The following is a 24819-nucleotide window of genomic DNA, read 5'->3' as shown; positions in this document are numbered from 1 at the left end:
GTTAGTCTAATTGAGGAGAGGACTGGGAAATTGAGAGAAAAATCAAACAGGAAAGTGAAAATTACCAAGCAATAGATAACCAATGGATTAATGAACTGGATGCTCCAGGTGACCAGGGAAGAGGCAGGTGCCCAACCAGACCCAGAAGCTTGGAGAGATGCTGTCTGAGAGAGGTGGAGATAGTTTGAATGTCTGAACAGAGCATGACTAAGCAGAAAATGGAAAACTGTGCCCAGAGCTTAGGGTGTGAGAAATGAAGTGTTGTGTGGATCCCGGAGGATTCTGAGATCAGTCTTCAAAAGTCCCTTGTTAATTCTTCCTCATTCTTCACGCATTTCTTGAGCATTCACTATGTGCCAGGCACTCTGTCAGTCCCTGGTGTAATGAGATGAATGAGGACTGGGACCTAGATTCTCACCAGATACTCAGCCTTTATTCAGGGAATCGATACAATAGCAGATGAGCACAATGCAATCATGTATAGTCCTTAAGAAAGGAATTCTTGAAGGCTTGTGGGAGGAGCAACTCACCATGCTTGGTGCCGTCTGGGGATTGTTCATTGTTGGTGTAAAAATAGAGTGGATCTTAAAAAATTTCAGCTCGGTGGAGCAACATGTTCTAAGTCATAGATATGTTATAGGGCTTGGGGCGTGCAGGGGAAAGTGGGTTTTTAGGGTAATGACAGGACTCATATGCCATGCCTAAGAGTTTGGGCATTGTTGTTCTGACATAAGCAACTTAATAGAGGATTTTAATTAGGAAAGTTGTGCAAAGCCTTTCTTTAAGGGTTGATAAATCAGGGTTTAGGTAAAGGTAAAGGTAAAGGTACCGTTAAGGGTAGGCTCAAAAGGGTAGCACAGTTATTGCTTTATAATAATCTGAGTGAGAGATTATGAGGTTCAAACCTCTAGTACTGGTGATAAATACTAAGGGTATCTTTGATACTATTTTTGAGGTTTGAATTATAGGACCTAATCCCAAATGGAATATGAGTTTAGTCTGAATCTGCTGATTTTGCAATATCTGTAGGACCGGTTTGGTGCTTGGGCAAGAGGAAATATCTAAGGGAGTCATCAGTGTAGAGGTGGTGCTTGAACTAAAGGAATGTGACAGAGGTCAAGCAAAAAGAGAGTAGAATAAGAAGACCAAGAAAAGCAGACCCCTGGAAACACTCCAACTTGTGGAGTTACAGGAGGACACATCGGAGAAGGAGATGGGCTGAGCAGAACAGGGAAGTTACCCTTGAGTAAGTCAGGGGTTTCTAACACTGCCCAAACATGAGTGGCTCTGGGAAATGCCCTTCTCAGGTGACATACTTGCCTTGTTAATGGACTACATCCTGTTTAAGTTCACAATAACTCAGGTTGAAAGAAAACGCTGTTAAGGCCTGGGTGCGTAATGAAAATGAAACAGCTGGGTTCAGTGGCATGCACCTGTAATCCCAGCTACTCAGTACACTCAGGCAGGAGGATCGTTTGACTCCAGGAGTTTGAGGCCAGCCTGGGCAACACAGCAAGACTTCATCTCTAAAAAAATTTTTTGAGTGAATTAAAATAAAGAACAGTAACAATTGCCATTCATTGAGTGTCAATTATGTCAGGCCCTGTGCTAAACACTTTATGTGTATTATTGTTACCCAACCTAAGCAGCCTTTATTTACATATAAATCCTACCCATGGATGCTTTGTATACTTTCATCACATTAGCACCATTTTTATCCTTCTTTCAGTAAAAGAATTAGCATTATCTTTTGGATGCCAAATGACAACGATCTCCTCCTTAAGGAGGTAATCAGGTATCTTAAAATGACACACATTATCCCCTCACTGCTTTGAGGTAATGTCTACTGAAGCCAAACATTTTTCATCTTTACTATGAAATGCTTCAATACTCATATGACACAGTCAGTATAATATCCTTAACACATGTATGTTACGTTCTCAATCTTAATAAAATGGGATAAGACATATAAAAGTGTATTTTTAAAAAAATGGTAAACAAGGCCACCATTGTCAAATTTCTTGGCTGTTGAAATTTCTTCTTCAGAAATAAGTTGTGAATTCTAAGGGTACAAAGCCATGTCTTCCTCTTCTTTTGTGTCCCCTACAGTGCTAGTAAACTGTAGGCCCTTCATTCATGTCTGCTAGCTGAGTAGAAGAAAGAACTATCTGACGTCAATTTTATGCACAGTAAGGAAAAAGAGTAAAAATTATTTTCAGTGGTATCAGGCAGAGGACCTATAAACCTACCTACTTGCTACGTTCCTATTCACCTACATTCTATTCACCTGCCTACAATCTTGTGGCTTCACCTGCACCTAATGAGGAATGTGGACCTACATTCCTATTCACCTGCCTACAATCTTGTGGCTTCACCTGCACCCAATGAGGAAGCTGCTTCAACTCGGTCTCTGAGAACCCCTCCCAGGCGTGTGCCCTGCCCCTCTTCCCACAATCCACCTAATCACTTGATGTTGAGAGGACTCAGTGGGGCAGAACATTTGAAGGCTCATCTGTGTCTTGCCTGGAAGCTTCCAGTCCAGCAGAGGCTGCAACAATGGAACTGGTAACTAGGTGCTGGCTATCCTAAGTGGCCATGTGAACCGGAAGGTCCTTGCCTCTTTGCTGGAGGAATGGTGGCTTTCAGCATGGGCTGAAGAGTTATATGGCATCTTGGAGTATTTATAGAAATTCTGGTTGAAACAACCAGAGACAAGATGATGACAACAGGTCACAGAGATGCATGCAACAGTCAGTGTAAGTCAGATGAAACTTAGGAGAGGTGCGTGGAAGGGTGAGTGTCCCACAGAGTCATAGTTCAGGTACCGTTGAGAGGGCAGTTTTTGTGTGCAATCAAGAGGTGTGCCCTCTCTTAGAGAGAAAAGACAAAAGACATGAGAAATAGCTGTGTCTTTGAACTGGAATGTAGCTAAAAGGAAAACTGGAAATAGCCAGGACTTCCAAGTTCCTGGCCATTGTTTGAGCCAAACATTTATGTGTGTTGACTCATATGTTATCTAATATTGGTGGGAAGGTAAAGGAGACGGGGTCCATGGGAAGGGTCAAGAAGCATGAGGCCAAGGGGATGGTCTTTGGGCAGGAAAGTAAAATAATCCCTGGGTGTTGACAACAGGAAGTTAATCCTTAGTGGCTCAAAACACTTTGGCTTTCTCTTTGGCAGGTGCCTGACTCCCTGCAGACCTGCCGTCATGAGGCAGTTAGGTGGAATCCCCCATACTGCACTGCCTGAGGCCCGTTCTGCCCAAGACCGCCATAGACAAACTGAGGAAGGAAGAGGATAATTACAGAGGTTCTGTGAGGTGAGTCAGAGCCACTGCCCGAGCTGCCCTTCTTTGTCCTCTGGGCCAGGGAGGTGCCGAAGCGGAGGGTCTCGTAGACAGGGTCCACCTTATTGCCACAGGCTGCAACAGAAGAGAAAGTTCATCTGAGGAAGCTCATCTGAGAGGACCCAGCCAACTGCTTACCACATCTCCTGGGTGAACAGCACCTGAGAAGCAGGCTCTGTGCAGAGGACTTCAGCCTCTGGGTAGACAGGGCTTTCATGGCCCCCATGCAGCATGCTCCCGTTTGCAGGTCCTGCCATGAACCAACTAGTACTCTGCTCCCAAATTCTTCCTGATTGGATTTCCTCTTTCATTACTCCTCTCTAATTTCCAGGTTCTTGCAGGGACCAGCTTTATTTCCTCTACTGGGAGTCTGTGCTCACCAAGGAACAAAGCCTTGAGACACAAAGTTTGCAGTAGGAGGCAACTGTTTTAGAAATAACTTGTCACTACTGAGCCTCATTAATTTCTAATTGAAAGCTTTCTAATTTACAAATTTCTAGTTTAAAATTTGTCCCCCTAAAAAAACAAAAATAGATGTCGAGATTTTCAGAGAGAGAAAAAAAAAATAGAAGTAAACTGAAAAATATTGTTAGAGAAGAAATCCAAGCCAAAGCTATCAATAAATATAGGGTATCTTTTGATATTCATCAGAGAATAATATATTCACTGAACTCCTACTAAGCATTGGTGTATAACCTATATTTATTTTTTATAGCAATTATGAGACGCAGCAATTGCTGTTCTCATTTTGTGGGGGTTGACAGGTCAAGTAACTTGTTCAAAGACACACAGTTGTCAATAGGGAGCTGGCCTTTGAGTTTGGTCTGGGGGATGCCATGCTCTGTGTTCTTTCCACTTCACCATGCTGCTGACAGTGGGATTACTAAGCCTTTGGGACTTAGGTGTTTTCTGAGCTTCATCAGGGAAAGGATGAAAATTCCTGGAGAATTTGGTCCACTTTATGTTTCCCTTCCAGCAAAACACACAGTCATACCCCAAACAGCTACCAAACAAGTACACAGAGATACCCCATGGGTTTTGCAGCCCTGGGAGGACAGTAGCCATTACTAACTTTACTGCTTCAAACTCAACTCAACCCATCAATGTCCCGACTCACCAATGGGCATGACTTCTTTAATGCAGCCAAACTGTTCATTAATGAGCAATGGGGAGCTGTAGTAACGCCGAAACCCCTTTGGCTGGAGAGAGAATGAGGAAGGCAAGGAGTCAATGTCAAGGGAGATGGAGAAAATTATATAAGAGCTCCCTAAATAAAACCAATTGGTTTCTCCAGGAGCACCCTCCTGTCTCCCATTAACATGCTGACTTATCCTATAATTCCACAATTTAACCCCAGCAGGGACACAGAGGCAGGGAGGAATAGTGGCAAGAAGCAAGTTACACTCTATCCAGAAAGTAAGGTCCTGGCCCTGACCTCCCCAGTCCTGCCTGTCCTCCTTCTGCGGGGCACTGCAGCCTCCTTTGTATCCCAGATCCTCATTGCCTCCTGGATTACAAGTGGACTGCCAGATATTATTTCACCACAGTTTGTTATTGTGGTTTGTTAAAATAATATAAATAAAAGAAAGGCCTGGGCATGGGTAAGTGGACCTCAGAGGGAGGCCTAAAAGCTCTTGTATATCTGAAGAGCTTTACCCAGAATTATTTGCTCTGTGTTCTAGATTCCGTTCTCTCTTTTTCCGACCTCTCCCTCATGGTCTGTCTTGGCTTATGGGAATCACCACTGGAGAAGGAGAAGGGGAAGCAAGGGAGGCAGAGGTTTGAGAAAAGAGACATTGCAAATCAGAGTAAATAGATAAACTAAGAACCTGGACTCACTATACTCCACCACTGGATGGGAACTTGGTGGCCCAGTCCCTACTAGAATTCCAGAATCCTCTGTAATGTTCCTGGAAAGTGGTGTCCCTTGTCGGTACACTGTCAGTGATGGTAGGGGGTGAAGGAGCATTCACTAACCCCAGACGCAAGACATTATCTGTTATCGCTAAGACTTAGTATCCACTGATGTTAGGCCTTTCCCCAGGAGCCTCAAAGGACAATAGATTTGCTCTTCTAAACTTTAGGTCTAAAATTTTTTGAAGACAGCTGTTGATGTCCTGTCTAATTATTCTCTAGGGTAGACATTCTTGGTCCTTTTTACAATTCTTTGGCCATCCTAGTTTCAAATACCCTCAAATTTGTGCTCTGGATTGCTTTTTGAAAAAAAATTTTGAGACGGGTTCTCGCTCTGTCATTCAAGCTAGAGTGCAGTTGTGCAATCTGGCTTACTGAAACCTCTGCCTTCCAGGCTCAAGCGATCCTCTAATCTCAGCTTCCTGAGTAGCTAAAACTATAGGCACACACCAACACACCCAGCTAATTTTTTAATTTTTTTTTTTGGTTTGTTTTGAGACAGAGTTTCGCTCTGTCACCCAAGCTAGAGTGCAGTGGCGTGATCTTGGCTCACTGCAACCTCCGCCTCCTGGGTTCATGCCATTCTCCTGCCTCAGCCTCCTGAGTAGCTGGGACTACAGGTGCCTGCCACCACGCCCCGCTATTTTTTGTTTTTTGTTTTTTGTTTTGTATTTTTAGTAGAGACGGGGTTTCACCGTGTTAGCCAGGATGGTCTCTATCTCCTGACCTCGTGATCCACCCGCCTTGGCCTCCCAAAGTGCTGGGATTATAGGCGTGAGCCACCGCGCCGGGCCTAATTTTTAAATTTTTGTAGAGACGGGGTCTCACCATGTTGCCCAGGCTGGTCTCGAACTCCTGGGCTTCAGCGATCGACCCACCTTGGTGTCCCAAGTGCTGGGATTATAGGCGTGAGCCATTGTGCCAGGCTTGAATTGCTTCTTCATGAATATGTGGCACCAGGACTGAAGGCCATCCCCCGAGATGGTATGATCAGCCGTCTCAAAGGCCATTCAATCTCCTTGGTTTGGCCAACATGATTCTGTTACATTGGTGCTGATATTTATTACTCTCTCCTCTTTTGTGTGGGCTTAGCTCTTATCCTCTCTTGCTACCCACTGAGCTGACAACCAGGGAAGCACTAGGGTGACCAACCATTAGTTAGCCTGGGGCTTAGGAGGTTCCTGAGATGCATGACTTTCACTTTTAAAACCTGAACAGTCCCAGGATGTGGGACTTTCAGTGTTAAAACTGAAGAAGTGCCAACCTGGGAGAAGTTGGTCACTCTATTAATGACCGTGACTCCTTCAAGGTAGGGCATTGTTGATTAGGTTGACAAAGCTCCTTGTCCTTGTTTTCTGATGATGCCAATTAGGAAACCAAGCTGGCAGCCAGTTCTGGGGTGCTTTGCTGAGGGTTTCAGGGAAGGACTGCAGCAGGCAAGTGCCCTAGCAGGGAGGTGTGGGCCTCACTCCTGGCACAAGCCCTTACCAGCTTGCCCATGCACCGCTGGGGTGCCAGGCCATCTGTGCACTTGTGGTGGATGCTCATCTTACAGGCTTTGCAGCGCAGTCCATGCTTAGCATTTGTTCCTGTCAGGCACATGGCAAACTTTGGTTAGGATACAACCTGCCCTTTCCTGCTGATTAGTCTAAAATCACAGAAAATGAGGTTCCCTCTATAACCAGGTAATTCTTTCCTACAACTTTCTCATGAAGCTTTCAAAATAGAAAAAAAATATATATATGGTAGATTCTTTTGCTTTCTCCTACATTTTCTACCTAAGGTATACACGCTGGTTTCTCCCCATCTTTCCTATTTACTACTCCAGCAACTCTAAGCCTCCTCCATGTCCTTTGTTCTCTCAATTCAAGCTAGTAAATTCCATTTTCTTTGCTTTTCATGTAGATTACTCAGTTCTACTTTTCTGTGTCTTACTGAGTAGTGCAAGTCCTGAACTTTCACGTATTTTCTTCTTTCTATCACCGGATCTGAGCTGTTGGACAAACTCTCAGGGAAATGATTGATTCAGGGGGAAGGGCAGGTCCGTGTGAGAGTGGGGCTGACAGGCTTCTAAAAAGGGGAGAGAGGACTCAATCAGATGCCAACCCCAGCCTGGGGAAAGAGGAAGAGGATGTGAATGATAATGAAATTGCGGTTGAGGTGAGTCACTTAGCTTCTTGGGACAGGGTGCTATCATGGAGTGAGAATAAAGAAGGTGGAGAAGAAAAGGCAGAGAGCCATCCTGGTAGCTGCATGCACAAAGGCCCAAGGCAGGAGCACTGGAGAGGAACTGGGAGGCCCAGTAAGAGGGCAGGGTGTGGGAGCTTCAGGAAGATGGCCGGTGCTGCACACCGGTGTTCATTATTTCAGAAAGTGGCTGGATAAAGGTTAAGACAGGATGTTAAAATGGGTGTGTTCTCCCTTCATCTAGTCCAAGACAAGAGAATGCAAGACAAGAGGTGCCATCTGCTCTGATATCCCAAAGTAAGAGGGTAGGTTCCCAGGCAGGTCTCAAAGAGGTGCCAAAATGAATTTTTGCCACTCTTAGATGACCAAGCACCTCATGTATTAGAAAAGAGGAAGAAAGGTGAGGTAGTGGAGAGAGGATTCCTTTGCAGAGTTGTTGAGACACTATCAGTCTTATCCCTCCTCCTTTACCATGATGAAAAGGATGGGGGGTGCTCTGTTGTCTCCTCAGTCCTGAGAGGGTCTCAAGGAGACTATTTTAACAGCTTGACCTGTGTGAGTCTGTGGGACATACGGCTGTGGCCACACCCATTCTTGGAAAAACCTAAAAATAAGAGACATAGGTGGCCAGGGGTCCTGTCAGTCTACTGAGGAGACAGTTGTATGAACAGGGCCTGCACTCCAAAAGCTTGTTAGGAGAAGGGTTGGTGAGTCCAACAAATATGTGATTCTCATGGATCAGATATGGATTATGTCAAATGCTATCCGAGATGACAGCCTGGAGAGACAACAGGATTTCAACAAAGTAAATCTCTTTAGAGGGGAGATACAGGAATGAATACATCCATGTAGTGCGAGACATGAAGTCAAGATACCTTGCTGTACAACACAGCTGACCACAGACCCAAAGTGAGGTCTGTGTGAGGGTCCCAAAGTGAGGCTGTCCTAAGATTACAAAATCCACCCTCTTCTCCACAACTGCCTCACCATCTAGCCACTCTCACTGCTTCATCTGTTTTTGTCCTCCTCCAACCCAATGTGCGTGCAGTGCTGGGGTAATGTTTTAAAATGTAATCAAATCATCTCTATTTCTTGCTTAAACATCTTTCAGCAGGTTCTGTCTGCCTTTCTGATGTATTATAAGGTGCTCATCCTACTGACAAGGCTCTGTATGATTTGGGAGCCCACCTTTAACTTGATCTCAGGCCAATCCCTCTTGCTCACCATGCTTTAGCCATGTGGTCTTCTTATAGTTCCTAGAATACTTGAGCTCTTTAATTCCTCAGCTCTCTACACATGCTGCTTCATATGTTTGGAATGCGGTTTCCATCACTCTTCAGCTGGCTAGCAACCCCTCAGTCTGTGGATCTCTTGGCATTTCAATGAAGCTTTCTTGAAAACATTTCCCACCCCTCTCTAAATTATCCTTTTCCTCTTACTTTTTCTCCCAACACTCTGTGGTTATCTTTCACATCGTTTATCATGATTATTATTTATTTGAAAGTTTGTTTTAGTCTGCCTTTCCCTCTGGACCATGAACTCAATGAGGCTAAGGACTGTGTCTGTTAATTTGCCTCGATATTCCCAGCTCTTGAGCATGATGTCTGATAAATATACATTAAATAAATTAATGAACACATTTTTTCATGGTCACTCATGAACTGAAGCAATGGTGGCTGGTTTGAGATAATTCGTGGAAGTTGATTAATCAACGATGCATAAATAGTGTTCAAGAGCTGAGAGGGGGAACTTGAAGATCTATTTGTCTTATTTCATTTCAAAGATGAGATGCCTAAGGGTCCAAGGGGTATAAGATTTGCCCCAAGTTGGAGAAGGTCCTGCCTAGTTTCACTCTTGCATTGCTTGTCCTAAATATTTCCTCCTTTTATTTGGGTTGTTTAACCTACATGACGATGAGGTTGGGGCTAACTGGGTGATAACGTAAGTGTGGGTAAGAACCTGGCATGCAACCTGGAAAAGCAACAGGCAAACCCCTGAATGAGAAAAGAGTTAGAAATTACCTGAAAACTTTCTTCAGGATGGCATCATTTAACATGATGTGTGTCTGCTGTCACAGTCACTTCACAGAAAGTTGAAGTGACATATGAACACACTATACATTATTGGGCATGTATGCTTGTTTATAAATACTCACTGAAAAGTCCCTTTTCCTTTTTGAGAATAACTACTTAGCTGAAAGACTGCTGTGCTTTCAAAAGACTGGACTTTGAAAGCAATTACTTACTTTTCGTTTTCAAATTAGAGAATGCTATTTGTGCTCTATGGGGGAATTTAAGTAAAAGCTTCAAAGAGGAAGTTATTTCATTGTGTGCTGGACTCTGCAATAGTATCATTATATGTTAAAATCTACATGTTTTATTCAGGTCCAAACACCATGATTTCAGTTTTCCATGTCTGTTCTTATACAGTACACTGTTTTGTATGAACCAGACCACCAGAAATTATTTGGTTTCTGATGTTCCAATGTCCATTCTGGGATAACAAGAATGATTGAAGAGGAAAGCTTTTATTCTGCAGCTCAGAGGAATAATTCACATCACAGCAGTGGCATTAGTTTATTGTAGCAAGGTATGGGGAAGCCATGGTATGCCTTGTTTTATCACTAGTGAGCACCATCACAAAGTCATTGCTGCAAGTGACCCTTATGCATGAATAGAGTAGGAAAAACATAAGTTTTAAATTTGAATCTGTCTCAGTCTGGCTCTTTAAATTTAAGAAAACTAGTATTTCTGGAACCTCAGCTACATCATTAAATGGGACTAGTACTATCTACTCTCAGAGTTTTTAATAGAATAGTATCACAATGTATGCAAAAGGATTGCATGGGTTTAAATACCTGGAAACAAAGATTTAATATACCTGGTTTAAATACCTGGAACTTTGGATAAACAATGGTGGACCAATCATATAAACTTCCCACTTAGTCCTACCAACACCCTACTAAAATCACAGTCCAGGAATTTAAAAACAAAGCATATACTACACAGAACAAGGTTATTGGAAGAAATAGCAAGAATAGATGAGAGTTTAACATATTTGAAAGATAAAAGGCAAGTGGAGATATGGTAAGCAACTTAATAGATGATAGGGAGACTGAATTTCTCAGTAACAACTTGGAAACTAGAAGAAGATGAAATTTCAAAAGCTGTTAAAATTTTCTGAGGAAAAAAAGATTTGCAACCCAGAATTTTATGCTCAGCCAAATTATTAACATGTATGAAGGTAGAATAAAGATATTTTCCTATCTTCAGGGATTCAGAATATTTACTTTACACATACGTTTTCTTAGAAAACTGCTAGAGAATATGACTCAGAAAAATGAGGGACTAAATCAAGAAAGAGGAAACTATCAGATTCAGTACATAACAGAAGAACTGACAGTCGACACCGAGGAGAGGTAAGCGGTATCCCACTATGATAACTCTGCAGTACCGGTACACTGGAGCGTCAAGAAGAAGTAAGGCAGCAGACTTGGAAAAAAATAGCACTTAAAAGTTTATTGATAGCCAGATGCAGTGGTGCATGCATATAATCCCAGTACTTTGGGAGGCCAAGGTGGGTGGAGGCCAGGAGTTTGAGGCCAAGAGTTCAAGACCAGCCTGGGCAACAGGCTAGTGAAACTCCGTCTCTAATACAAATTCAAAAACTAGCTGGGCGTGGTGGTTCATGCCTGTAATCCCAGCACTTTGGGAAGCTGAGGTGGGCAGATCGTTTGAGGTCAGAAGTTTGAAACCAGCCTGGCCAACATGGTAAAAACCAATCTCTACTAAAAATTCAAAAATTAGCCAGGCATGTTTACGCTTGCCTGTAGTCCCAGTCATTCAGGAGACTGAGCCATGAGAATCGCTTGAACCCAGGAGACAGAGGCTGGAGTGAGCCGAGACTGCACCACTGCACTCCTGCCTAGGTGACAGAGTGAGATTCCGTGTCAATAATAAAATAAAATAAAATAAAAAGTTTATTGATACCTTTGAGGTTTTGATACTGTAATAGATATGGCATTTGATAAATCTGTGAAGGGATTTGAAAAAAATAATTATAGATACATGAAACGTTCAGGAAGTAAAAAAGGCAATTTTTAATTTGAGGAAAAATAAAATCTGTGTAAGATTGTAAGAAATGTACAGTACTTGAATCAGAAGTGAACAATAGCCACAATAGGGCATAAATTGGCCATGTATCACAAGATTGTGATAAAACTACTTGGGAAGATGGAAGTAAGGGAGCAAAGACTGTGATGTGACTCTTTGTAGAAGGTGACAGCAAGGAAGAAAGAAACAAGGGGTGTTGCTGGAGATGTGAGAGCTGAACCCTCATCTGCAGCAGGAAGTCAACAAAGTCAATAAACAGCAGCAGAAGCACAGCATTTAGAAGTGCTGAAATAAATGACAGAAGAAACAATGAAAGAGGACAAAAGTGATTGCCTTTCAGATGCGAATCTGGGATGAGACAGTTTCTGTTGTAGAACTTTCAGTATCATCTGCCTTTAAACTATTCTCATGAACTACTGTAACAAAAAGCAGGTACAAAAATGAAGTCTCTGGAAACAGGGTCAAGTCATCCCTCAGAATGATGTGGCTCTTCGGATACGGAGATGTTGGGAAAACATGGGGCTAGCTCATCACCTAAGTCATCAGTTCTTCCCTGGGCATGTGAAGTTCAGGGCTAAATTAAGACAGTTTTCTAAGTTACAGCTGAAAATTATTAAAAATGTTAGTTATGATGTTCAAATGGAGTTTGGAATGGATCAATGCAAGCCAATACAACACTGATTAGGAGATAGGCAGTGGGCTGTTTTATGAGCATGGTATCATTGACCACTATGCTTAAGTGAGCTGTCCGCAGAGAGCCAAATATTGGAGTGCAAAGACATCTGGACATCAATGTTGGAAGAAAATATTGAAAAGCTTTTCTCAATGCTGGTGGCTGAACCTACTACACTAAATGGCATGCATCCACTTTTTTAAAAAATGAAATTAATTACACATATCTGTAAAATAATTGACTGGACTCATTTTGGTAAGATTTTGCCATTGAGGCATTGCTTAATCCTCAATCCAATTCATATAATGTCAGAGTTAAAGACAAAACAGGATAAAATGGTGATTTACAATTGAGATTACTTAACTACAAAAATAATTTGGAGAATGAGTACACATAACTTGTATAAGAAAAGAAATGTAATCAGTACAGTACTTAAATCAACAATGAACAACAGTTATAATTCTTGCTAATAATTAGTCTGCTTCCAGATTATACAAGTATAGAATTACTCCTGTAATTTATTTGATGAAATTAGTATACATTAGACAAAAAAGACTCTTACCATGATTAAGAAAAATAATTTTAAAAATCTGTAACTACACATATAGAAATGTCCATAAATATTGCTTAGATTATATCAAATATCCATAAGTGATTCTAAGGTAAATGCAGGCAAGATAGTCCAAAGACTTTCTAGGCCTCTGCTTTTCCAGGTTTAGCTATTGGACTCCTCTCAACGTCCACCAGTACAGGGGCATGGCTGGGAGAGGAGCCTGTGAGGGATACCTGCATCAAGAGTTGTGCAGAGCCCAGAGAAGGTCAAATGATCATGTCACAGAAAGGTCTTAGAGCTGGAGAGAGGAGACCAAAAGCAATGGGTCGTTTTCAGTGCCAAGGCAGACAAGAGGAATTTAAGGGCTAAGGATGATGCAAACAGTAATAATGATGACAGAGTCAGTACTTTTAAACTGAAGGCTATAACAAAACTGGTGCTAGACAGTAAAAACAGGCCTAATAATGCAGCTAGCTCTATTCGTCAGCAGTTTGCCCTTGAATATACACTAACACAAGGAAGAAGCAGAATCACATGGCGATCACTAAAGCAGCTTCTCCACCATGCAACCCTCCCTACTTTCCTTGCTTCATCTGCAACGTGACACCTTGGGTTCCCCCTCGGATTTATCAGATCATTTATGGTTCCTGGTAAGGGTGGCTGTGTCATACCTGCTCGAGTGATAGGTACACCAAAATCTCAGTAGAGAACTTATCATGTAACCAAAGCCACCTGTTCCCCAAAAATCTATTGAAATAAAAAATAAAATAAAATGAGATATTTTGATATAGACACAGATGTATGCTTCTTGTGTTTCAAGATTTTGGATTGATTTTAGAGCCACACATTCCTGGATTCAAAGCCTGGCTCCAATATATTCCATCAAAAGTGTAAGGAAGACAGAGAGAAGACTTTAATAGCCTAATGACCGAGGATGAAATTGAAAGAAAAATTATTTCAGGAACCCCTGCCAAAAGATGCCTTGTCTACACAATTGTAGGAATAGCTTTTTATCAAATCATTGAGAGAATTCCCTTCTATTAAGTTGCAAAATATAACAAAAAGTTTCTCAATTAAATTTATAAGTTGCACTAAAAACGAAACCAAAATTTCTCAAAGCAAAGAAGGGAAACTACAGATCAATCTTACTTATAAGTGTAAAAATTTTAAATCAAATGTTAGCAAAACAAAGTCCACCTTGTACAGAAAGAAGAGTCACAAGATCTTGTCAGGTTTTTTTCCCAGGAATGCAAAGATCGCTTATTATGAGAAATAGTTGTCAATCTAACAATCATATAAATAGACTTCTCATTCTGACTTAAGCTATGACTAAATATGGGACAGAAGGGGACTTCCCTAATATAATAAAGAATACACGTGTGAAATAAATACATTTCTATGATATGTAATGCAGAAACATTAGAAGCTCTTCCTCACCATCCGCAAAAATTGCTCTCATCAAGGTTACCAGACACCATGATCCATTTGGCTAAGTGTCACAGTCAAAGTCCTTCCCATAATTGAGCCATCAACAGCATTTGACGAGGCTGATCATTCTCTCCTCAACCTATTTTCCTTTTTGGCTTCGAAGACAACACACTTTCTTGGCTTACACCTACTATACTGGTCACTCCTTCCCAGTCCCTTTGCTAGTTCCTCCTCTTCTATCCAACTATTTCACATGAGAGGGCTCCAGGGCTCAGTCACGGGTCCTCTTCTCTGTCTATACTTAACTCCGTGGCTCATATCAAAAGGTCTCATGCCTTTAAATACTATGTATATGATGATTATTTCAAAATTAAAACTCTAATCTAGACAAGACTCTCAAACTCCAGACCTACTGATACACCTGACTACTTGACATTTTTTTCTTTTGGCTTGGATGTCAAATAAACATTTCAATTTTAACATGACTAACACTGAATTTTCCCCCAACGCATACTCCAGAATCTATACAACCTCACATACTCCAAAACTTATAGTAGACAGTTTCCCTGTCTAAGTTGATGGCAACTTCATTTTTCAAGTTGCTTAGGCCAGAAACCTTGGAAGCATCCCCATCTCCTATTTTTCCCATACAGCCGACATGTACAAAATCAATCCAGTCGGGGTCATTCAGAATATATGAACAATCTGACACCATCTCTATTCTTCCTGCTGTACCTTGATCTCTTACCTGAATTACTGTAATAGCCTCCTAACCGTTCTGCTTGTGTCAATCATCGCCCCCATGCCATCAAAGTCTATTTTTCTCATAGCAGAAACACCAACACTTTGCAAGTATAATTAGATCCATGTCCTGTAACTACTTTGCAGAATAAAAGCCAACGCCCTTGCAATGGCTTACAGAGTTGCACAAGATCTCTCTGCTCCTTTACTCTGTGCTCCTTATTTGCTCTGTTTTAGCCCCACACTGGCCTCTGGCTGTTACTTAAAGACACCAAGTATGCTCTGCTTTGAGGTTTGCTCTAGCTGTTTCATTCACTTGGAATGCTTCTTCCCAGGAGTTCCTTCATTTTCTGCAAAATTTACTCATATTATCTTCTTGATGACTCTCATTCTGACCACCTCATGTGATACTGCAACCTGCCCCTGCCTCTGCACTTCTGATCTTTCTCTTTGTTTGTTTTACATTTTCCTTCTTTCCATATCATTTATCACCTTAGAAAATTATCTACCTATCATCAATCACCTTCTTACCTATCTTTTCATCTTTATCCATCAATTCATCCGTCATCCATCCATCATCTCCCCAATTAAAATGTCAACAATTTGAGAGCAAAGATCTTTGCCTGGTTTGTTCATTGATGCATCCCAAGTGCGTAGAACAGGGCTTAGCACAAGAGGAGATACTCCATAAGTATTTGCTGAATGAATTCTTAATTAAGTTTGAAAAAAATGCAAAGATGTCAGATATTAATAATACTCGGCATGCTTATTAAATAAGAAAAACATTTCTTGAAGGGATGCCAATTTTCTTCAAGTGGTTCTGCAGATTTACCAGAATTCCAGTTGAAATATCAGTGGGATTTGGGTAGGGGATTTTGTAAAATGACTCTAAAATTAATATTGAAAAGTACATGTATGAGAATATCAAAACATTTTTGAAAAAGAATTTGTTGTAAACCACAATAGTACTTAAACTAGAGAGCTACTGGAACTAATACAATAACCAACAAAGCAAATTGAGAGCCTAAGTATCTTTAAGAATTTAGTTTTTGATAAAAGTGACTTTTCAAATCAGCGTGGAAGGAGGAATTATTCAGCAAAGATTGGTGAGTTAGTCTGGCTAATTTTTTTTGGAAAACACCAGATACTTAATTCATAGCATATTCTAAAATAAAATTTGGATGGGTTGAAAAATTTAAACAAAAGTTTAAACTACTAAATTAGTTGGAGAAAACATAAGTCCTAGGTTATTCATTTTTGGGTAGAGAAATCCTTTCTAGGCATCATTTTATGAGAGAAAGCAATATACCAAAAGATTGGTACATTTTGCCACATAAAAATGAAATCATTAGTACAAAACTGAAAGGCGGATAAATTAGGAAAGATTATTGCTTTACATAATTAAGGATATTATACAGCATTCTATAGGATTTACAAGCAGTTCTTACAAATTAACAGAAAAGGATAAATAAGCCAAAAATATATTGTTCAAGGACATAAACTGACGACTTAAAAAAGAAATAAAATAGAAAGTTAAGCATCTAATAAATCACATACTTAATTAGTAATCAAGTAACTAGAAATGAGAATAGCAAGCTATCTGTTTTTTTCCCCATCAAATTTGCAAGATTGAAAAAAACTCTAAAAGTTACCATCATTGATGGGATGCAGGCTAATGGTCACTTTCACATGCTGCTGCTGGAAGAGGAAAATGGTACCACAGTTGTCATATTAATTTGGGGACATGCATCAAAAGCTTCAAACATGGGCATTATTTTTGGATGCAGCAATTTTAATATTAGAATCGGGTCTTACAAATTAATTAAGCTTATCTGCAAATATCTTACTACAAAGATGCTTACTTCAGCTTGGCATATACTAAAAAATGTAAAACAACAAAATATCACAAAATAGGTTATTAGTTAATGAAAATGTGGTACATCCATAAACAAAATATTTTGGCCACTGAGATAATTTTTAACTAATGTTTTAATTAATGTTCACAATATAATGTTAAAGTGTCAAAATTAGGGTAAAAACAAAAATATTTAGAAAACTCATTCAAAATATGCATATATATACATGTAAAAAAGTCTAGTAGGGCACACACCAAGATGTTAGTAATATGGCTATCTGAATTGTGGAATTATAATTCCTTTTGTTCTTGTTTTTGCTTATTTGTATTTCCTCATTTTCCATAATGAGCATATTTTCTTACATTAAGAAATAAAACACTACACAGTTTTGAAAGGAAATATTAGTTTTGAAGAATTGGCTATTCAGGTTTTTTTGTGGTTTCACACGAATTTTAGAATTGTGTTTTATACATCTATGAGAAAGACATTTGAAAATTTTGATAGGGATTACATTGAATCTGTAAATTGCTTTGGGTAGTACGGACTTTTAACCATATTAGTTGGCTTTCAATGCTTTATGGACTTCAAAGTGTGTTTTTTAATCCACATTTTCTGGTCAAGGTTTTCCAGCCTCTGCACTACTGACATTGAGGCCTGACAATTCTTTGTTCTGTGTATATGTGCAGGCCTGCCCTGTGCATATTTAGTGGCATCCCTGGCCTCTACCCACTAATGCCAGCAGTTGTGACAACCATCTCCAGACATTGCCAAATGTCCCTTGGGGGTAGGGTTGCCAGATAAAAAACAGAAAGCTCAATTAGATTTTAATTTCATATAATAATTTTTTTGTGTGTTAGTGTTTCCCAAATATTGCATGAGACAAGTGTATCCCAAATACTGCCAGTGACCTATTAAAAAAATTTGTTGTTTATCTGAATTTCAAATTTAACTGGGTGTTGTATCTTTTTATTTGCTAAAGTATGAGGCAAATTGCTCCAGTTGAAAACCACCAATGTAGAGCAATAGTTATTTTCAGCTATTTTTTTTCTTTAAATAGCTGAGGAACCTGGCTTGGAGAGGCAAGTGCTTGGTCTAAGGCCATAGGACAAGAATGGTGCAGAGATGAGATCTGAACCCAGGTATCCTGATTACACATTCCCTCTTCCTTCCTTTGCATAGAAGAACTATTAATCTTTATTCCTGAAGGGTTGACACTGAGAGATAATCAAGACCAAGGTCACTTGACATGGGACTGCGCCCAGGGTTGCCAAGAAGTGGAGACTGCATACGCTTTCTCTAACATGGTTCTTTGAAGTTAACTATTATTCCTCACTTAACAGATGGAAAATTGAGGATCAGAGAGTTTAAACAATGTTACTAGATTAACTAGTTAGTAAGTGATAGAGCTAGAATCCTAAAGCAGGTCTGACTTAATGCATACCTGACATTCCATTTCTGGCTGGTGTCCTTTACATATTTATTCTCCCCATCTTTCATCAACTAGGATTACCTGAAACCTTCTAGCTAGATTTTCTGGTTGTATCAAGGTACCAGTTCTTTGATCTATTTTAATTTGGAAATCAGGAATAAAAGAATAAACTGGTCCAGAACTCTTTTAAAATACCATTTCTGACCAAAACCAAATCATGAAACCATGAGATTTTCCTTTTGGATATGGTGCTTCCTAAATGAGGAGTTCATCAAAAGAGAGACAATGGTTAAGCTAGAGCAATCTGTAGACTATGTATTAGCTTCTGGAAAATTAAAAATGGATTCTGTTATGCTTTTATTTTAAAGAAAATATGGGATGTTTTGGTTCTTTATACACAACAGGATATTGCTGCTAAGAACTGCAGATAGTTTGGTAGAGAGTCATTAACTCCTATTCATCCTTCAATACCCAACTCAAATACTACATTCTTTATGGAACTTTCATTGACCTCTTCCTCCAGAGGTAGAACTATTATTTCTACACGTGGCTTTCTCTAGTACTTTGTATATGCTTTGGTATTCAGGTTTTTTTATGTGTATCCCCAATTATTTACCAGGACAATCTGTATATATTAAGCATCTGTGGGGAAAGAAAGAAAGAATAAGATGAATATATATGCAAGAAACAAAGTAAAGATGTTATTTAAAAAATAAAATTAGCTCTTTTCTCAACTATTTTTGTACTTCCTTTTTCTCTCCCCAGTACCTAATGCCTTTCACATAACTCTTAAGTTACTTGCTGAGTTTTAGTTTCAGAGAATTTTGTCAGGAAGATATGTTAAAGCCTTGCAACTAAAAGTGTAGTTCATGGACTAGCATCACTAGCATTACCTGAGACCCTGTTAGGAATGCAGACTCTCAAGACCCAACCGGGTCTGATTCTAAATCAGAATGTGTATTCTAATAAGACTTCTGGGTGACTTAGATACTCACTAAATTTCGAAGATGTCTTGCATTATAGATCAGCAGCCTAGGAAAAGCGAATACACATGTGTTGAAGTCCTTCATTTGGGGTACATGACAAACATCACTAATCCATGACCATTTTTTTCTCTAAATTGAGGTGCAGCTTTAGAAGCTTCTTTGGTGAGGCACTTTCAATCAATTAGTGTGGAAGTCGGTTTGCCCTCCCAGATGTAGCCAACCCTCTCATTTTACCAATAAAGAAACTAAGGCTCAGAGAAGCAAAGTGATTTGGTAGATATCATACTGTTCCTTCATGCAGAGCTGGAATTAAAATACTAATCTCCAGCCTCATGGTCTTATGGTCTTCTCGTCACACGACGCTGGGAAGTTAAGCAGACATGGCTCGAACCAGGGCTTACAAATGACCTCTTTCTCATCATCCCAATGGGAGACCTAGATTACTTGTCACTGTCTTCTCAGTGTGATGTTTTAGAAAGAGTTTGATATTTGGAGTTAGAGCATTACAACTTAAACTGCCCCTAAACTTTAGATATCTCTCAATAGTTACAAAATTTTCTATTTAGGGGGAAGAAAGGGAGCACATTTTCTAGTACAGCTGAACTCTAGTATGGGGCCTCAGTGAAAAATAACCCATTCCATCTCTCCCCTACTCCAAGTTCAGTTGAACAAAATGGTTTCCAAGTTTTCCAGGAAATTCAATAATATAGTAATTCACCAGTGACTTTTGAAATGCCATCAAGCAAGCAGAAAGGATCCTTTAAAAATGCGAAGACCCCAAGGCCATCTTTCCCTGCCTATGTTCCCCACTCCTTGCTCTACTACATCTTTTCCAATGCTGTCTTAGCTTTAAAAAAACTAATGGCATTCATTGTTTATAAATGCCTCTGTTGATCTTTCCTATTTTGGTTCCTGACTACTAGTGGAAAAACTCTCTCTACTTCCCCCTCCCCTCACCCGCACTTGGCTTTAAAAATAGCAATTAGAGTTAGGTTGGCTGAGGGCCTTGTGGTTGGAGTCCACAGCCTTTGCCCTCTGGGTCACTGGTTCACATCCTAATACCATGGCTGGTAGACTTTTCTTCTCTTTCGTGTGTTTTGCTTAAAGTTTTGGGAGGAGGTATTCTCCTGGATGATCATTTTCTCACGACCATCTGGGAAACATCTGAACTTGATATCCCTGACCCCGGTATTAATAATATCTGCTATGCTGTCTTCTTCTCCTCTTTTCTGAAGTCTGCAGTGTTCACAATTTCATGTGCTTTCTTCAGAATTGCTCTTCTAGCTCAAGGCTGAATAATTTGTATTGATCTTCAGGTCTCCAAAGAATGGACTGGCCAATTCACGCTCAACCCCTTTTCCCTATTTTCAGACTGCTTTCCTAGGAATTTGATATACGGTTAATATCAACCTGCTTTTCGCACATAAAGATAGCTTTAATAATAGTGAACAGGTTTTAAGTCTTATAGTCCACAAAGTGCTTTCACATGTATCACTTTAGTTGTCAGTAAATTCTATGATGTAGGTATTGTTATTTCTAACTCATTTGAAAGACACTTAGATTGAGAGAAGGTAAATCAATTGTCCAAGATCACTCGATCCACCAACCCTCTGACTCCTTGGCAAGATCCTGCCTCTCTCCTGTCTCTTGCCAGTTTATATTTTGAGTTTGTTTGTGATGATCCACTTGCTGATGATCACCTGTGGCACTGTTGATGACCGTTAGGGGTACTGAACAAAGTTTTACTTTCTATGAATCCAGTGAGACAAAGTTCTTACTTCACGTTTGTTAGATACTAGAGGTTTAAGCAAGTCAAACTAGGCAGCATGACCATAATTCTTCCAGCAATGAGGTAGTGCAAGCGTTCTTGAGAAAAGCAGTAATGTGATGCCAGTTTGCTTCCCTAAGAGATATGGCGGCAGTGTGTTAAGTGGATGAGGAGATAGAGAGGGAAATAACATAATTTAGGAAGTTCTTGAAAGAATTTGTATGAAATGTACTAAAGCCTGAACCAGGGTGGGAGCTGTGGGGAAAAGAAGTGGGTGCCGATGAGAGAGAAGCCACAAAAGTAGCACTGACACTGTGGTCATGGAAGGGATTTCTCGATCAAGGGGCCAGGTAGCTGAGGATGAGGTGCCATCTGCCCTCAGAGGAGAGAAAACACCAGCGAAGTGGCAAGTTTTATTGAGGGAGGAGATGCTTTGTCTCACTGTGGATGTATTTAAGCATTTTGGCATCAAGAAGGCATGTGGGCAGCAAACTTTTGGCAGTCGATGTAATAGACTAGACCTCCGGAGAGCAGGGAGGCCTGCAGCAGGTTTGCATAGTCCCTACACAGCAGGGAGCAAGGCCGTAAGACAGGGAAGAAGGAAAGCGCCTTGAAAGTGACTAATAACTGAGCATGACTGCATTTGGGTACTGGCTCATTTAAACTTGACAACACACCTATTAGATAGGTGTCTTTTTTCTATTTTTTAAAATAAGAAAATAGATACTCAGAAGGTATTCCCTGAAATATCCTTACAAACATAAATATTAGGATAATCTCAGGCACAGTGATATAGTCCTTTCAGGTCAACAGAGTCAGGCTCATTCATCGTCCTTCATCAGTTTTAATTATATGTGATTCTTGGCACTTCTCTTTATGACACTGGAAATGGGGGGAGGGTGTCTGGATCTTAGGTTGCAAAGGATCTGGTACAGGCTGAAGTGAATATGAGCCCTTTAAACCACAGTCTTGCTATGACAACAGAAACATACTTCCCTGACTGGAGGCAGGAGTGTTACGCACATGCATGTACATTGTATGTATGGGCCTTCCTATGTTTATTTATTGTAATGTTGTTGAGGCAGGGACTGCAGGGTTGCCATATGCTTCTGCATTTTCTTCCCAAGGTATGCGTAACATGTGATAGAATGATACCTGCTTTGTTTCTGTGGTTGAACAATCAGACAGTGTTTGATAAGCTACGGAGAAAACACTTTAACAGGATTTAGCCATATATTTCTCTTCACTCTATCCTTAATAATTGGGTCACGGTGTAGACACACACACACACACACACACACACACACACAGACACATCTGCCTGTTTCACTGAGTCCCAGACATATACAAAGGACTGCCCTATTTTATACTACCGGCCCAGTTCTGTCATTTTACGATGTGGTATCCACTGTGGCTGCACAACCAAGAGGACCATTCTAAAGTAGGTCAGTGGAGCATTCCCTGTTACGGCAGTTGAATGATAGTGCAGGATGCACATTTTCCAACTGGCCTCCCTCTTCTTTGTGTTTGTAGCTGCAGATGTCCTATTCCTGTGGATTCCTAGCCTTTACACACAGAAGTAAGAATGAGTCAAAAGGCAGGCAGCCTCTCAACTTTATCTGTCATGGCTTGGTCTGAACCTTAGGCAGGAAGGCAGGAATCAGCAATATCACAGGCGGGAAAAGGCTTTGCAGCTTCAAGTAAAGAAAACTCTTAAGTGCATCCAGGATTCATTGCTGTGTCCACTTTCTCTCTACCCCAAGCTTCACCGAAACTCCACCTCAGATAATTTCTCCTCTTTTCCTTCTGATCTGGGCAATACTTTTATTTCTTCCTGGATGGAACAGGGATAAAATACATGAAACACAACTGGTCTCAGAAGAACATGAAAATATGTATTCAGAATATATGTGCTGTGATATTACTGAATAGTATCAATTTGGTGACCTCTAGAGAATGACTAAAAATATAACAAAAGACCACCTTAAATGATCAGACATTCTCCCTTTTCAGGTCTATTATTTAGACACTGAAAATATGTTCCTGTGTACCACTTCTTTCTGCTAAGGTATAATCTGAAAAGGCTCCTAAAACACAAGTCTCTTTTTAGAGGCAGGAAAAACATTACTTTCCTGAGAGATCATCTCTACACAGTGGTTCAAGAAATCACCAAAGCACTTGCAAACATTATGGGCTGTAATTTGAGAGAGACGGCCTCTTTCCTTTGACTGACTTAAAAAATATTCCCCCCTCCCTGAATTTGATCATTTAAGACTTCAGTTAATTACTATTAATAGTAAAATAAACAGTTTACAGGAAGGAAGGTCTGTATTTTTTTTCTTACACTGATAAGATAGAGGCAGTGTCTGACAACTTGGCAAATTTTTATTTTTTGGAAAGTTATATGCATATGAAGACGTTCTCTTGCCACTTAGTCCCTTTCTCATTCTTAATAGTCATGAGATGTTTAAGGATGGGATGGAGAGGGGAAATAGTGTCCATGTCTTTCTAAGATTAGCATATATGCATAGTAAGAAAAACATTTAGAGAAATATGTAGCAGTATTATGACCAATGTCATTGAGATGAACTAGACTCTAACAGTTCCTTTGGCTTCCCAGCTTCCACAAACTGGTACCCAAAATAGAGTTCAGACATCCTCCCATTAGCAGTTTGGTTTTAGGACATTCCAGTTTGATCACCTGGATAGGGGTCTGGGTGGGATGGCCTTGGAAGGCCAGGGAGAGCACCAGGAGGCTTGTTGAGCCCACCTTGTCCACCTATAATTGAAGAGTCAGTCATGGAAGGAGGCCCCACAGGCCTTTGGCTTATAGTGGCAGGGGCTCCTCCTTTCTGCCACTTTTTAGGTAATGTCTATTCCCCTTTCCTTTGTTACCTCTCAATCTCTCACTTGAATTTATGATGATGTCAGACTTGGTGTTCCCAGATATCAGTATAGGGCCCCTCACACAGTTGGTGCTTAGTCCATGTGTGATGGATACATGATTATTGGAGTTAACTGCAATTCTACCTTCTTAATTCTCGGCATTTTGCTTTATGTATCATAAAAATGATCATAACTGTATTTCTGATGATAATATTTCCTGCTGGTTGAACACTCATTCACTCACTCAACAAATTCATGTTGGCCAACTATTAGATAGGTGCTGGGCTTAGTACTGAGGACACTTCAGAGAACACAGCACATCATGGTGTCTGCCCTCTGGAATTTATGTTGTCACATTTGCCATGTGCCAGTTTATGTGACTGTATTACACGATCTGTCTCCTTTACCCCTTTAGACAATGCCATAAGGAAAGACATGCCTTGAAAAGTTATACTATGTTAAACAAAAGGCAATTATAAACAGCATCTGCTTTTGGGGTTGGCAATAAAATACAAGAGAATCGGATAGCATGATAAAGGAATCTAAAGAAGAAATTTTAAAAATATGCTGAAATGATGTGTGGGGTATAGGGAAGCAAAAAATAAAATTTCACAATCCAAATCCTTCGTAGAGGCAGTGAAGGACAGACCTGATACTGCGGCTGATTTAATTGCTAACATAAAGCAGCAGTGCCCGAGTCTTTAGGTTTTATGGACTAATATAAAAGGCAAGAATGTGCTAGTAACTTCAGTGAGAGCAAAGCAGGCAGGGAAACAATGCTAAAGAGCGGATCTGCGTAAAGCCACCGGAAAGCCCTGAGTTGACCTCTGCGCACCAATCTGCCCCCACCTGCAAGAGACTCATTAGCTAAACTAGTGGAATCCATGGCAAATGACTCCCTTATGTATTTGCTACTCAACGTTTTCTTCTTGAAAAAATA

At 40.3% G+C, this 24819-nt stretch overlaps 1 protein-coding gene across 2 annotated transcripts in view; it reads right to left on the bottom strand.

The window, feature by feature from the left end:
* The window catches only part of STAC (SH3 and cysteine rich domain), a 154057-nt gene that overhangs the window by 58861 nt on the left and 70377 nt on the right, over positions 1-24819 (bottom strand). For both annotated transcript variants that reach the window (XM_033212995.1, XM_033212996.1), the window contains exons 3-5: positions 6749-6849; positions 4464-4545; positions 3306-3421 (exon numbers count right to left, since the gene is read on the bottom strand). In XM_033212995.1, the coding sequence (XP_033068886.1) occupies positions 3306-3421; positions 4464-4545; positions 6749-6849 (299 nt within the window). The remainder of the gene's footprint in view (positions 1-3305; positions 3422-4463; positions 4546-6748; positions 6850-24819) is intronic.

This window comes from Trachypithecus francoisi, unplaced genomic scaffold, assembly GCF_009764315.1.
Source record: "Trachypithecus francoisi isolate TF-2019V2 unplaced genomic scaffold, Tfra_2.0 Lachesis_group0, whole genome shotgun sequence".
Lineage (NCBI taxonomy): Eukaryota > Metazoa > Chordata > Mammalia > Primates > Cercopithecidae > Trachypithecus > Trachypithecus francoisi.
The sequence above is the reverse complement of the archived record's forward strand: the minus strand, read 5'-3'. Positions and strand labels throughout refer to the sequence as shown.